Source organism: Stegastes partitus, unplaced genomic scaffold, assembly GCF_000690725.1.
Source record: "Stegastes partitus isolate 25-593 unplaced genomic scaffold, Stegastes_partitus-1.0.2 Scaffold1194, whole genome shotgun sequence".
Lineage (NCBI taxonomy): Eukaryota > Metazoa > Chordata > Actinopteri > Pomacentridae > Stegastes > Stegastes partitus.
In genome coordinates, this window is record NW_007578925.1 from 170,356 (window position 1) to 186,527 (window position 16,172).

Sequence of the window (16,172 nt, forward strand, 5' to 3'; positions counted from 1 at the left end):
GTCGTCTCAACACATTTATTGTGTTGCTGACCAGGCAGACAATCAGAAAAGGCTTATGGCGCCATCTGCAGTCCATATGACTATACTGACAGAGAGAAAACAAAAAAAGTATTTGATTTGGTGCTTTGTTTTTTTGTTTTTTTGCCTTTCCTACAAAAACAAGGACAAATAAAGAAAGCAACACTGATTCATATTGTGTAGAAACAGTAAAATTGAGAAGTCATGCTGAAAAAAGTTGTTTCGCAGATGAGTTTGCCAATATTTTCCCCTGAATGATCAATAAGCTTTATTTTGATTGCAGACAAATGGTGTAATACATAAGTATGAATGTGTAAGAACAATAAGATAAACAACCAGTCCTCAGCAGGATAATCATTCATTTTTTGGACATTTTCATATATTGATTGACAGATTAATACTAGAGTTAACCATACTAAAAAAAAATAATAATAAAAAAAAATAAAAACAAAAACAAACAAACAAGCAAAAAAATACCACCACTATATTTCCTTTGTATCAACTGGACACAGTACATTTCAAGTCTTTTCTTGGATGATAGTGGCCTTGTTAATCTTTAAATAGCATTTAAAACCATTTTAGTGGTTTGAGAAAATCGAAAACAGAAGCGGTTCTGTGGTACGTTGATGTAATATTTTGACAGTGCGACATAAATCTTTGTGGTTTTAGTAAAAATACACACAGACTATTGACACTGGAGTCTTATGGACGGTTATCAGTTAGTTTGAATCACACAAACATTATATGTTTTTGGTTTAAACTTTGTGTTTTACTTTGTAAGTAAAACTTTTGAGGGAAAACACCCCCTTAATATGGAGTAAGAAACCCTCATCACTGATTTTCTAAACTGTTAAGATTTCTGATAAATTATAATCATCATTTAATGACACACAATCACATAAGAACAAAAAAAACAAAAAAACAAAATAAAACAAAAACCCTGGACTATTATGTGGAAGTAAAAAAGCCATATATATACTTTATATATAAACTTTATGTTAAGCTAACAATGTTATGCTATATTAGCTAGCTGTAGCACTAGCTAGCTAGCTTGATAATATAGGCTAAGTTTTTGGTTTTTCTGTGTTATTTTTGTCTGAAATTTAAATATAACACAGTTATAATCGCTCTAACAGTGACTTGTACCAGGTATATAGGTTCAAAAGTAATTGGCAAAAATTAAACCGCTTCAAAAACATTTTTTTTTTCAAAACTGCATTTGCTAGCTAACGGTTACGTTGCAGCTAAAGTTAATGTATGCAAGTGTAAGGTTTGTGTGGGTTAAAGTGACTCACGAGGTAGGATGCTAATAACAAAGTTGCAGGACAGCCGTTGTTCCTCGTGTTTCCCCGCTTTCCTCCGTTATTCCTGCTCATTGCTCCGGTCCTCCAGCAGGGACCGACACCCGGTCGGTCTGTGGGAGGACGGAGGATCATTTCAGGGGACTGAGTCAGCAGCTGCAGTCTGCTCCCCTCAACTTCCGCGGATCGACTCCAGCTCCACAGACCTCAGCGCTTCTCTCAGTTTCTCACATGGATCCGAGCCGCTTTCATTTACAGTAAGAAGCGTGTTTTTTGTCGGAAGAATAAAACGGCAGCAGAGAGGAGAGACGTGGCCGGAGCTCCGTGAGCCGCTGAGGTATCCCCACACATCAGACACGCTGCGGTTTAACTTTACTTTGTGTAACTCCGCGGTTTCTCTTTCTGAAGTGACTTTAGCGCTTCTGTTGATGCGGGTTTGGTGTTGAATCTAAGCTCGTTCTGGGTTTCAGTTTTCTGTCGTGCCAAACTAAATCTGCTACTTGTTCTTTTTCTTGTTTTCGGCGCTTTGATGAACAATAGGATTAAATGAGATCCGCGCAGTCAGTGGGTCAGAGCTGATTACAGTTGTCTGGCTCCGACTAATTACAGGAGAACAAACTTTATGTCTCATTACAGCGGTGTTGGGTCTCTGCCGGGCTCCGTCTATTTGTAGGAAGCTGTGACTGACAGGAGGCAGACTAATGGGTACCGTCTATGTTCTGGTGGGCTGGCACCATCAAACCTGAAACAGTGATGTAACAGGAAGGGAAAGTGAGCTCATTTAGTCCAAATACTCAATGTCTGGATGAGTTCAGCTCTGAAAAATGGTTCTATGCAAACATAGATGTCAGTTTGATGTTATTCTCTCACAAGAAGTTTAGACAGCAGCAGCAAAATCATCTCAATCTGTGAAAACAGTGAAACATGATCTTGTTTCCCACAATCCAAGGTGGCATCTTCACATTTCCTGGTTTATTTTTCCTCCAAAAAGCTAAAACTCAAAGATATGTTAACAAATATTCACATTTGAGGATTTAAACTGGTCATTTTTTGGTCATTTTACTTAAAAGAGTGTAAATAATATGATAGTCAATCATGCTATTAACATTTTTTATGTTTGAATACAATTATACATTATATAATTATATAATAATGCATTATATATGTAAACATAACAAAAAGGACCAAAGCATTGCCAGCTAATTCATTATTTTCATGTTTAATTAAGTGCACAACTGTTTTACTTCATATTAATCAATCGTACATTTGTAAATAAGAAAACCAGAAAATGCAGGTCACTATTTCCCAAAGCCCGGCTGACATCTTTGAATGTTTTATTGAGATCAATCACTTCACTATTGTATTAGACCTTAACTGAGAAACTGGAGGATTTGCCGCTTCTTATATGCTTATAAACTTGATATCTTGTAGGTTTTGAACTGTTAGTAAAATAAAACAACATTTGAAGTAAAATCACGATGGCAATTTTTTGATAACTAGTAAAAAAATAACCCACAGATCGTTTGATAAGAAAGTTTAATTCAAAACTCAGATGTTCAGTTTACAGATAATTAAGTGTCAAAACAGTCACTAATTAATGAACTGACGAACAGAAAATGTTCATTTCTATCACAACGTTGGATTTCTATTTAAGTTTCATTCGTTATCTTTGTGAAGTTTGATGGTTGGACTGTAAAACCTGTAAAAAGGCTCTGAACTCTAGAGATCACGAAACAACAGCATTAACAGGCAGATTGTTGACTCTGAATGAATGAATGAATGAAAAATACTTTATTCATCCCAGAAGGGAAATTCAATGTTTTGTTTCTCTGCTCTTCATCTTTGCCCACAGATCGTTTCCCCTCGAGGCTTCATGTCCGTCAGAATCTCAGCCATGAGCGTTCTTCCTCCTGTTCGAAGGGACCGAATCATCGCTCAGCTCCCTCAGGTATCACCGGCCACCGCTGTCACCTGCTTGTCTTTTTAAAAAAAAAACATTTCACAGCCTTTAAAAACCCACTTCCTCTCTCCAGTCTTTCAGGAAAGAGGCAGCTCTTCACACTAAAGACGATTTCAACAACAAAGTGAAGACGGCCTGTCAGGAGCAGCGGACCGGCACTGTGGGGCGAGTACACTAACCTGAGGTGGCTGCATGTGCTCGGGTTCATACCGCTCTTACTCACTTGTTGCTTCCTCTTTTCATTCTCAGCAGGTTTAAAATCTCGAAGGTCATCGTGGTGGGGGATCTAGCGGTGGGGAAAACCTGCCTCATTAATAGGTAAACTCAACACAGTGGGTGAATGTGTGAACGCAGGGCGAGGAGGAAATAAATAACTCAGGGAGCAGGAATCTCCTTCAATCCTTTACATCTGTTATGTTATTGCTCATGGTGAATCTGCATCTGGATCCAGATTTGGATTAAAGTACATAATAGTATAAAAAACACAGTAATAAACAGTTCAATCTCTCTGTAGATAAAGTCCATAAATATAAAAAGTGAAAACAAACATCTAACTGTGCAGAAGGTTTCGGTTCTGACTTCAAATTTCCTCATCTATGACAGTATACAGGTCATTGGTTGAATGCATTTATGATGCTAAAAGCTTTAAAAGTAGTTTTTAAAACATTTTAAAAAGCAACATCTTTTCCCAGAGATGACATCCTTGTTATTAGTGATGCACGATGTTAACATTTCTGGCCGATGCCGATATCTGATATTAAGATTTCTGATATAACCGATATTGCCGATGTCGATATTCAGTTTTTGTTCACACCAAAACATGAGTAAGTACTGTGAGAACGTGACAACTATTCAAAAGAAGCCCATACCACATTAGACCACACAGACTTCTTTATTACGGAACAAAAGTAAAACATATTTTAACATATTTAACGTTCAAGTCCAGGACCATTTAAGTAAAAACATCTGTGAAATAGCAGCAATGTCAGCTGTAGAGACGAAGGCGTTAATGTTCACATCGGCTAAATCTGTTCATTGGACCAATACCAATATATCGGAAAAAACACCAACATCGGCCGATACCGTTGTGGTCGCCGATATATCGTGCATCCCTACTTGTTATGCTTTATAACAATTATAATTAGTGATAATAAACTACTTGCTAAAATACTGTCTGACACTTTAAAAACTGCTGGATCCACACATTAGGCAGCTTTTCAGGTTCATGATATCGAGTTCAAACTGCATCATAATCGACACAAAAATAGTCGTCTGGATTAGAGGTGCCACAACACCAGAATTTTGCTAGTTGGTGTCAGTGTCACTGAAATCCTACAGTTCTTAACAGCAGATTTGCCACTTCAGTCAAAGAAATCAATCAAATGAATGTATTTTAGTATAAAAGAAATTATGAAAGCAAAGAAAGTGCTTATATTTTGACAGGCTGAACGTTAACAACGGCAGCCAGCTATCACTTTGTTAAGCTAAACGTTAACCTTCATGAGCATTATCAGCGGAGCATTGCTGCCACATTTACAAACAGTATCACACAGATTGTGAAGAGCAGAAAGCTGTGATTGGTCGGTGACTAACCTGTGGTCTGTCATGTGTCTTGGTAAGAATTAATGGCTTCATAATCTCTGATCTGACACCATGTCATCAGATTCAGATCTCCTGTAGTCCAACCTTTACTAACAGAGCCCTTCATCGAGGGGATTACTACACAACTCTCACAGTCTTTTGTCGTTTCAGATTTTGCAAGGATGCTTTCGATAAGAACTACAAAGCAACAATCGGCGTCGACTTTGAGATGGAGCGCTTCGAGGTGCTGGGTGTTCCCTTCAGCCTGCAGCTGTGAGTCTAATCTGGACGTTTTCATACATATGAAGTCCGCCTGCTATGGCGTTGCTCACTGCTTTATCTCTCTCCACGTTGCAGGTGGGACACTGCAGGCCAAGAGAGGTTCAAGTGTATTGCATCGACGTACTACAGAGGAGCCCAGGGTGAGTTGTGTTTTCCATCCATTTACGACCTGTTTAACAAGGCACAAAATGTCACAGGAGGGGGAAGAAAAGCAGCAGCAAGAATCTGCGTCCAGCTGCTCACACACTAAAACAACATTTTCTTTTCTTCCAGTCGTGATTATCGTGTTTGATGTAAACGATGTTGCCTCTTTGGGCCATACAAGGTAAGATCATTTATTATAGGATGGTTGTTTTTTTTGTCCCAGCCGGTGGATTTAACGCCGTCTTTTTCTTTCTGCAGGCAGTGGCTCGAAGACGCCTTGAAGGAGAACGACCCCACCAGCGTTCAGCTGTTCCTGGTGGGCACAAAGAAAGACCTGAGTGTACGTCTCTTACTGTTTACAGTGGACATGCCTGCGGACGTTTCTGTTGTCTTTACTGGAGTCAGATGTGAGCCGTTTGGATCGATGCCAGCGGCACAAAGCGCTTGTGTCCTGGCTCAAACCTCAGGAATGTTTCTCCTCCTTCACTGAACCCCAAAGTTTTCATGATCGAGGTGGAAGTGACGGAGATGGGGGCATTTTTCAGACATTACTAACCATATTTAGGCTGCAGCACTTAATCTAGTGTGGTTACTGGGGCTGCATTTTGATTTTAAGTTGTCAGTAATTACTTTAAATGTTTCTCTTTTCATTTTTACTGCGACAACAATGAATAGTTATGGATTTTTTCTAGTTCTAATGTGTTTGCTGCATCATCTTGTTAAGTCTGACCCGAAGACAGTAAAGGATCTGCAGTTTACAGTGATCTAAAACAGAGAAAAGCAGCCAGTAATTAGTTTAGAGAAGCTTAAACTGATACTTGTTTAACTCTTGTGCTTAAAACTGAGAGTCAAATTTATCATTGACTTAATTTTTGCAGCTTCAGATGCTATAGTCCACTTAAATTCCTCGTTACTGTGATGTAATTTATGTTCTGCTTATCAGTCTCCAACCAAACTATAGGTGTTTAATGTGCAGGTTGAATTGTGGGTAATGTAGTTCAGGAAGAGAAACACATGGAATGTAAAAAAGAGATTTCTGGTTCTGCTGCATCTGTTTTGGCCCTTTTTTCTAACTATTAATTAATATAGAAAATTAATTTCTCTTGTACACATCTGATCTCTTGCAGGGATGAGGATTAGTATTTTGTCTTCCTAGTTTCTGTGCTGCTCAACAAACAAAACATATACTGCTGGATGTTATGTTTCAAGCAAAAATAACTCAAATCCCCAACTTTCACCTCCTAAACAGTGAAGATCTGCTGTTTTTCCTTCACCTAATGTGAAACATAATTGATTCTGTTGGGGTCTTGGGTTGCTGGTTGGATAAAATGTGCAGTTTCAAGGCTGGACTTCTGGATCACTTCAGTTCCCATCTTTATGATTTTAATGACCAAACAGTTTATCAGTTAAGCAAGAAAATATTCGTCCTATTAGTCAGTAATGAAAATAGTCATGAGTTTAAGCCTCAGTATGTTTCACGTTAATGTTTGATTGTAATTTCTGGCGTGTCTTTCAGTCTCCTGCTCAGTATTCCCAGATTGAACAAGATGCCCTCAAAATAGCAAAAGAGATCCATGCAGAGTACTGGGCCGTTTCATCGCTGACAGGTGAGTGTTTGGATTTAAATGCAGTGAAATTACAAACAGACATTACACTAAATGGTTCTTATGAAAATAGCAGAGTGATAAATAAAAAGAGCCTCCACACAGCCGGACAGTCACACTTTAGAACTCGCAGAATGTGGTGTACATGTACTTCTGTAATCTGGAGAAATACCATGTACACTCTTGATGTTTGTAAAAATGACTGATCCATTAACATTTCAATCTATGAATCACAGATGAAGGGTGACTGGTGTCTTAAAACACAAGTTCTGTATCTCCTGTAGGTGAAAACGTGAAAGAGTTCTTCTTTCGAGTGGCTTCGTTGGCGTTTGAGACCAACGTTCTCGCTGAGTTGGAGAAAAGTGGATCGAGGCAAATCGGAGACGTCGTCAGTGAGTGTCCGAACTGCCTCTCACATGTGAACAGTCGTATTTGTTGAGGAGTTTAACGGGTAGATGTGGTTGTCTTTCAGGAATTAACAGCAATTCAAACAACGTGTACGCGGCGTCTAAGAAGAAACAGCCCAGCTGCTGTCAGTAAGGATGGTAGCAGCAGTTTACGGACTCAAAATGAGGATTTTTCTCAGCGGAAAATGGCCGTGGCTGCTGTCCAGCCCAGAGGGAAGGATTTCTGTGGTCGGAGGAGCAAGAGGAGGGAGGGCACATCTTTTAAATTCAGTTTTTCCTGGCCTAGAAACACTTTTCCTCCGTGGGATGTGTACAGATTCTTGTGGCGTTGCTCAGTTTAACTTGTCTGGAGTTAAAGAACGACGCAGGAATTACACACTGAATGACTGGTGCTGGCGAGGAGCCAAAGAATGACTGCAGATTCTTACTTTACTTTGGGGGCTTGAATTAAATCTTCAGTTCTGCTGCTGTAATTTGTTTTACAATCAAGATTTTTTTCCTTATATTAATATACAGTTTGTGTTAAATGACTGTTTTACTTGGTACTTTGCTTTTCTCTTACTATTGTATGTCAGAAGTCCAACATTTTTTGTCGTCTTCATTTGAAGCAGTATTTACAGTTAACCGCTAATTATCTACAAGCTGTAAGCAGAGATATTTGGGAGCACTTAAAGATGAGGAGAGAATTTTGGAAAAATTACTGTAAGATGTTTTTTTTTTGTTTTTTTTTCAGGATTTTCTGTCTTGTTCATCATCTCTCTGTCTTTCAGATTCATCTTTTGACCCATGTGGGGTTCCTGAACCCCATTTGTAATATAGATGCTTTATAGGTTTCTTTTTAGTTGATGTTTTCAATCAAATCAATGACTGAAATTGATCATTTTCATATCAAAACTGAAGTAGTGTGCATTTAGCTTTTATTGTGTTTAAAATTTTTCTAATGGTACATTTTACAAAGATATTAAAAAAAAGAAAATAAATCATCATAAATCACGTGTTTCAATTATTACAACCATATTAAAGATTAAAAGGTTAGTTAAACAATGATTTAACTGTAATTCTAGAAAACAAGGCATCATCTTAAGTTTTATAAAACGTCACTATTTCTCTTCTTCACTGAACTTTAAGGAACCATGGTTACTTGTTCAGTTGTTAAAGATTTTGAAGGAGTCGAGATATTTCCCATCGACTTGGCTCTGCAGCTCTTCCGGGATGCAGTGAGAGAATTTGTAATTGTCTTTAATCCACCTTCCTCCTTCGGTGTTCTCGATGGCCACAGCTGCCACACCTGCAGCGAACACAGCGACAGATTCCCACTGAAATGCTCTGCTTCGTCACAGTTACGTTCTAATAGTGTTGCCGTGTTTACTGACCTACGACTGTGGCTCCCAGCTGCTCCACCAGCTGGATGGCAGCTTTCATGGTGCCTCCAGTTTCTACCCACTGGTCCACTAGCAACACATGCATACCTGCAGCAGGACACACGTGTTGACTACTGACATCCAGTACAGTCTTTTATTCATTTGTGTTCACATTATTTCACAAAAGCAGATGAAAAAAAAATGAACAGAATTTTAAACTTTGTGCTCTCTGTCTCTGTTGTACAGTTACAAGGAGTCACACAAAACAGTGTTGATGATATTTTACATTAAGTATTTTCAATGTTGGTTGTCAAGTCTGACTAAAAGGAAACACAGAAATTAGCCATCTGGAGCAGACACTTTGCGAGCTGCATTAGGGATCTTCATCCAGGTCCACTACAACCTGCAAAATCATGCATCTGTGTGCATGTAGCTGCTGGAGAGAAACTAGCAAACAAGATGAAATAGTTGTTGTCCTTATGTGTGGTCCTTGGTTTACTGTTGTCTTATGCATTATTGGATTCTACCTGCTACCCTTTGGTCTCTCTTCTTAACCCTCACACACACTGGTCTGCCCTCCCTGAGCCTGGTTCTGCCGGAGGTTACAATATAATATAATATAATATAATACTTTAAGGTCTTGACTTTACTATGCAAAGTTGCTTATGTTGCAAATTGGCACTTTATAAATACTGCATTGCACTTAATTTTTAAAAACAGGTTTTAATAAAACTGGTGACCTGTCCAGGGTGTCCCCTCCCTTCGCCCTAAGTCAGCTGGGATAGACTCCAGCCCCCCGCGACCCTAGTGAGGATTAAGCGGTGTATAGATAATGGATGGATGGATGGTTTTTATGAAACCCGCAGGTAGCTTGCACTTGTTGCCGTTTTGGTTTGTCTCGGATGTAATTTGCTTCAACAGACACCAGGTGGCGCTGTGTTACAACCAGAAATGGACATGAAGTTGAGGAAATTTGTACTTTGTTCAGGGTTGGATCTCTTTGGCATAAAGTTCATTAATAATATATATACTATAATATTATATTACATTATACCAACACAATATTTACATTTTTATATAGATTCAAACTTTTTCAGCTGATTAAACTCAGACTACAGAGTTTGAGTTCAGAGTTTTGATGTATTTTATTTCAATGGAAATGATCCAATTAAAAGCCTCAATATTTTCAAAAACTACAAGTAAAGTCCGTCTGGAAATCAAATGCAATTTTCTTTGTCTTTTGAGCCTGACGACCCACAGCTGTCTAAACATTCTTCCTCGCAAAGAACTTATATAACTTGGTTAAAATTAAAAAAAAAAAAAAAAAAGAAGAAGATTGACCTGGTTTTAGTACATCCAGTCTTACTTCCATCGTCTTATCTCGGCCCGTGTAGTCGGTGTAGTTTTGGGTTTGGGTCGCGACACACAGGTGACCCGCTTTGCGAATAGCCAGGAAACCTTTTCCAAGCATGGTGGCAACGGACGCGCCTGAAAAACACAATCCAAAAAATTCACGTGAAAACATTGTCATGCCACGTGTGAGAGCACATCAGGGGGGTCAAAATATCTAAATTTAGTATCTTTGCCTGAGGGATCAGGTTTCCTGACCCACGTACAGGCATTGAAACAACCTCTGAAAATAAATGAGTTAAAAGTGTGAAAGCTCTCAGCTCTGGGTTTATTTTCCCTCTCAAGATGAACTGGTTTGTTTTCTTACCAAGAATGAATCCCATTGCATCTATCCCAGCAACCAGGTCAATGGTGTCACTGTGAAACGGACCGAGGAGGTCTTTGACGCAGTCTGCAAGAGCCTGGATCGAGTGCCAACAGGGTGAATGCACAAAACGCAAAGTGTGTACATGACAACAAAACACACCACATGTAAAAGTGTGCAGTTATCAATCAGGTTTATACTGTTCAGTGAGAAGGAAGACAGCAGAAACAGTATCAAGAGCCTGCTGGAAATCATTCCTTTGCCTCTCATCAAACCTGGGAGCTGCAGTAGAGCCTGGACGGGTCCAACCAGGCGAAAGCTGGTCCTTTTATGTTGGGGGCCATCAGAGAAAGGTACCATCCTTTACGCCTGTCTTCAGGAAGGGTCGATACGTCCATTTGAAGAACAACACTTGTCTGTGCTGTCGAGGGGCGAGCTGGGCTGTGAATGAGAGAATCGCCCCTCTCAGGTTCCAGCGGGTTGAATGGTGGGTGGGAGGGGGCTGTTAATAACCCTGAACCTAACTGCACATTCTCCCTGCACTTGTTGCAGGATTCCTCATTCAAAATCAAGTATCAGCCTCATCGAGCTACTGCTTAGATAATACATTTGGTACCAAGAAAATTGCTGTTTTGTTGCATCCAGCACCTACATGCTTTATGTTTGTGTTTATAGGTTTGGGGCCAAAAAAACCCAACTTTTAGCTCATTTAAATGCTGCACACTTAACATCACTTCCGTATATTTTGCAAGGCAGGACAAAGTGCTTTAACTCATTTGATGTATTGCAGCAACACTCTTAAAATGAACTTCAACAAAGTATAAAGAAATAGCATGCAGAGACTGAACCTTCAGGAGGAGACTGTCACAGACATTATTGCTGCATGATAGTACAGGTCAAACAGCAGATCTATTGAAAGGAATGCAGTTATTTTCATTTTAAAGATAAAACAGACATAATATGTGAAAGACGACTTTACTTGTTGAAGTTCCAGCTTTCTTAATGTTGCTTTTTATACCGTGGCTACATTAAATCTAATAAACTACTGACAACAAGAGCAAAACACTTGCCTGCACATTAAATATAAAGAACTTGTAGTTTTTTTCATATCTGTCTTATAATTTCCACAGAACTCTGACCTGCGGCCATATGATCAACGCTAATAGTAACATTAGCCACACTAGCAGCAGCATACAATATTCCTATTTTTGTGGTGACAATACCATCAATGACAAAAGTAATCCACTGGGTCTTCAGTTCTTCAGATGATGGCAGTGCATGAAGAGTCTTGTGTTCACTCTTGCAGCCAACAGCAGAACATTGGATTTGCTTTGCTTGTAGCTGAGACATTTTAGAGCAGGGGTGTCCAATCCTGGTCCTCGAGGGCCGCAATCCTGCATGTTTTAGATGTTTCCCTCTTCCAACACACCTGATTCAAATGATCAGGATCATTATCAGGTTTCTGTGGAGCTTGATAATGAGCTGATCATTTGAATCTAAAACATGCAGGATTGTGGCCCTCGAGGACCAGGATTGGACACCCCTGTTTTAGAGCTAGGAGAAGCAGCTCTAGAAAGTACATAAACCTGGTCTGGACTGTGCACTTTCTGAATATTTCACCTGGAAGCAGCAGGCAGTGAAGAGGCAGGCTTGTACAAAGTCTGAGACTATTGGTTCCTCAGTTGAAACGAAGCATCCATCCATCCATTACTTATATGCTTAATCCTCACTACGGTCATAGAGGGGCTGGAACAGGGGTGTCCAATCCTGGTCCTCAAGGGCCGCAGTCCTGCAAGTTTTAGATGTTTCTCTCTTCCAACACACCTGATTCAAATGATCAGGATCGTTATCAGGTTTCTGTGGAGCTTGATAATGAGCTGATCATTTGAATCAGGTGTGTTGGAAGAGGGAAACATCTAAAACATGCAGGATTGCGGCCCTCGAGGACCAGAGTTCAGCATCCCTGGGCTGGAGCCTATCCCAGCTGACTTAGGGCGAAGGCAGGGAACACCAGTCGCCAGTCTATTGCAGGGAGACAGACACATTCACACCTACGGACAATTTTGGAATCACCAATTAACCTCAAAATGTTTTTGGACTGTGTGGGAGCCGGAGAACCCAGAGAGAACCCATGCTGCATGGGGAGAACATGCAAACTCCACACACGGGTGTCCTCACCTTGCAGCCCTTGAAACGAAGCAGCTGAGTTCTTACTGGTTTGTAGAGCTGGAAGGATATCTAATGCTGAAGGGTCTTGAGGAACGGCAACAATAAATGTTTTCATATCTTAGCAGCTTTTACTTTATGCCTCCAAGTTTACAACAACTACATAACACAATAAAAAACCATTTTAACCATATGGGCCCTTTGATATCTGATTGATGGTCATTTTTACACACTGCTGACAAATCAGTGTATCTGAATTTCTCAACAAAGATTTAAGATGTATTATTTCTGTTATAAGTTCAGATGGAGCACCTAACGCTGCAGTTACTGGATGATAATTGAGTAACGACTCTGGGCTGAACGAAGTATGACTAAAGATCCTATAAAAATGTTAATCCATCTCTCATGCCTGCCTCAGGCTGTTATCATAAATGCTGCTCGGAGCTGCTGTCACCAGAGGGTCGGTGTCTGAATAAGCTCAGGTTGGGATCACATTCACTGCAGGAGAAACACGACTCTCCATCACAGCACATTTCCCAGTAGTCCGACTGGAACGGTTGTGAAATAAACTGATATCTGGAATTTCATCCCAGTTTTGAGCAACAGAGTTCAAGCTGAGCTCCAGACTGAGTGTTCAACTTTGTGCCAACAGTAACTCGACTTTCCCACAGTTTTATGTGCATCTTGAACCAAATGACTTTCTGGTTGCTCTGAAATGCCCCCATGCTTTCATGCATGATTAGAATATTTACAAAGCATCAAATGTGAGCAGATACCAGCATGTCTGACTGGTAATGCAGAATCAGCTTTTAAAAGTCAGAAACTCTTTGAGAGACATGCTTGAAAACAAAAAAAAATCTATAAATAATGACTGATCTCTGAAGAGATGTTGGCTCTTATCTTTGCAGGAATCATGTTGCTCTCTGCAGGTATCCCCCAGCTCCTCCAGGGGGCGCTGTTCTGCAGCTGACCAGTCTGTGGGTGAGAAGAAATCAAAGGAGTCTTACTCAGCAGGAATCAATACAACACCAGTGTCAGCTTTCTGCTCCACCGTGTGGTGTTAGTTGACTCCACATGGACACAAAGTGAACAGCAGGATTATTAGTCTCTCTGTCTCTCTCTCTCTCTCTCTCTCTCTTTTTTTTATATCCCAAATCCCTCCTACAGTGACCAATTCAATTCATGAGAACCTTCTTTTTCTTTTTTTTTTTCCTTCCTCAAGAATTGGTCGAATGTTGCCTCTGGTGATTTTACATCATTTCTCTCCGCCTTCCAGCAATCCGATTTCAGTGCCTTGAGTAGGCTGGATCTCCGCCTCTGGTTCTCAGAGTAAGACCAGCCATGTGACAAAACACTGGGCTGATTAGAAACCCAAGCTGACAAGAGGGTTTTCTTTTTCTTCGAGGAAAAGTCACAGATAGAGGTCTTTGAGGTGGGCATCGATCTTAAACAGGGGTATTTAGTGAGAAACTGTCAAAATGAGTCACATATTTGACGCAGCTCTACACTGATTTCTTGAAACAAAGCAGCTGCTGATGTATTAAGGATTAAATACATACTATTCCCAACATGAATAGGCTTATGGACGTCATGTAAACAACAAAATTCATGAGCAAAACAAGTAAAATTGCGAGAACTCTGAGAAAAATACTTGATAGTCTCTCTTTTTCAAACTTAAACTCATCAAACATCGCAGTCATTCATTGTGCGTAAACCTGAATAGTTCAGGGTTTCACCAGGAAACCTAAAAGGTAAATCAGTACAGAGTGCACAAAGAAAATATGGCTGTCTTTGTCATTTTACAATCTGTTAAGTGTCTAGAAAGCGTAAATTATTTGCTCTGTGTGGTTTCCTATTGTCTATTTGCTCTATGTTTTAGGGGAAAATCAGTTCACGATTAACTACTTTATCACATTTAACATGATGAAATCTGTTGTACTTGAATACTACACAACAAAAAGAGGTAAAAACCAACAGCTACATCTACTAAAAGCAACTTGAAGCATTCATTTTGGAGTCATTTATCTCACAGGTATCTCCTGCCAGCTGCTCTGGATACCTGGAAGGCAAACAGTCAGCTGATCCCTCCATTATTTTAATGAGTTTTGTCTGAATCAGAGTCTGAGGCCCTTCAGTCAGTCAGTGCGGTTTGCGTGCGACAGCGCCAACCTTTCTCCACATTCCTCAATGAAAGAGTTTTGTCCCTACATTGTGATTTAGGTCATCAGCAATTCAGTGGCTGTTTTGTGGCATTTGAAAGATGTCCAATCTCCTGGGTTGGCACAATCACCCCATGCTTGTTACCATGGGAAGCGGGGGCACGCTAGATCCTCCTCCATGCGTGTTCCCAAAGTAAATCTCCACTTTCTGGGGGGTGAGCTGATGGTGGGGGAGGTAACTCGCGGTCATCTCTCTTTGCATTGGAAGATGCTGCAGGTTGAAGCTCTGCACATCCCTCAGATTAACCCTCTGCGCTCCTTCCGCAGGTTTCCGCACCTCAGTGAGATAATCAAGTGTCGCTGATATCTGCGCACAAAAGATAAAGATACGCTGTCCAGGCAAAAGAGGTTAATCCTGCTGACTCCTCCCAGCGTTGCCATTCATCGTATTAATAATCGCACCACTTGCGCTTCGCCTTAAAAGTGGGAGGGCTGCTCGAGCGCGCCGGAAAACCGCGAGGAGCTGTCTCCGTTACGCGTGGTGCTGAAAGTGCCACTCGCCGCATCATGTGGTCGGTCTTCTTTGTCTTTCTGTCTTATCTGGACAGAAACGTCGTAAAGGGCGACTTCCTGAGCCGCGCTCTGGACGCGGAGAAGGAGAGCAAAGAGACGTTCTCCATGCTGAATGGCACCGTGTGCGCAAAAATGTCCATCGTGGGGGAGAATTTCCTCTACCAGGTGTCGGACGGAGCCGAGGTGGTGCGCTCCGTGGTCACTCCCGCCGGGAAGCTCGTCAACTGCTCCGTCATCGTGAACCAGATGCAGGTGAAGTCGTTCGTGCAGGAGTGCAGGTTGGGGCTGCAGGAGCAGAGAGTCGGGCGGCAGCTGGAGACGCGTTTTGCGCGCATGGATGAAGCCAAGCTGATGTGCCGGGAGCTCAGAGAGCGCAGCGGCGCAGCAGAGAAGGAGCAGGTCTTAAAAAGATCCAAGAGGGGCTTCACTTATCCCGGGACTCTGTGGTGTGGAGCCGGCAACATGGCAGATAACTATAACCAGCTGGGTAGGTTGAAAATGAATCGGTTATTTGTGCGTTTTCTGCGTGTGTGCCAGGTTTAATAACAGTGAGCTGCTGTTTGCAGGAGACTTTGCGGACACTGACAGCTGCTGCCGCACACACGACCACTGCCCTCATGTCATCCACGCCTTCTCCTCCAAGTACGGCCACACCAACTTCAAGTGGCACTCCATCTGCCACTGTGACTGTGATAATACGTGAGTACTTCATCATGCTGAAGCATTGTCAGGTTAAGTCTCGTGTAAATGAAGAACAAATGGGTTTCGTTTGCATGTCTCAGATTACCATTCACTGAAGGATTGTTAAGTTTGTATGAGAGAGATAAAAAGGCAGCTGCGTTTTGATGTGTACTAAATATAATGGGAGGTGAATGGAGAAATAAAGTGTAGAGTGTAACAAA

The 16,172-nt window shown here is 41.0% G+C and overlaps 2 protein-coding genes across 3 annotated transcripts; one reads left to right on the forward strand and one right to left on the reverse strand.

Annotated features, from left to right (window-relative positions):
• The first annotated feature begins 1,453 nt into the window (after positions 1–1,453).
• Positions 1,454–8,287, forward strand: rab34a (RAB34, member RAS oncogene family a). 2 transcript variants are annotated; one of them, XM_008297149.1, is made up of 11 exons: positions 1,454–1,656; positions 3,172–3,267; positions 3,353–3,444; positions 3,529–3,597; positions 5,032–5,133; positions 5,218–5,282; positions 5,416–5,467; positions 5,545–5,626; positions 6,803–6,893; positions 7,175–7,282; positions 7,363–8,287. In XM_008297149.1, exons 2-11 carry the CDS (start codon positions 3,193–3,195, stop codon positions 7,428–7,430), a joined length of 804 nt encoding a protein of 267 aa, XP_008295371.1. In that variant the 5' UTR covers positions 1,454–1,656; positions 3,172–3,192; the 3' UTR covers positions 7,431–8,287. The 2 variants fall into 2 exon arrangements, with proteins under 2 accessions (XP_008295371.1, XP_008295372.1); XM_008297150.1 differs by having other exon boundaries at positions 3,532–3,597.
• On the reverse strand, positions 8,198–10,838 carry LOC103368701 (adenine phosphoribosyltransferase 1). The gene is made up of 5 exons (XM_008297148.1): positions 10,648–10,838; positions 10,376–10,469; positions 10,000–10,146; positions 8,671–8,766; positions 8,198–8,585 (listed from the first exon to the last, which is right to left on the reverse strand). The coding sequence occupies exons 1-5, from the start codon at positions 10,768–10,770 to the stop codon at positions 8,443–8,445; spliced, it is 603 nt and encodes a 200-aa protein (XP_008295370.1). The 5' UTR covers positions 10,771–10,838; the 3' UTR covers positions 8,198–8,442.
• Positions 10,839–16,172: the final 5,334 nt, after the last annotated feature.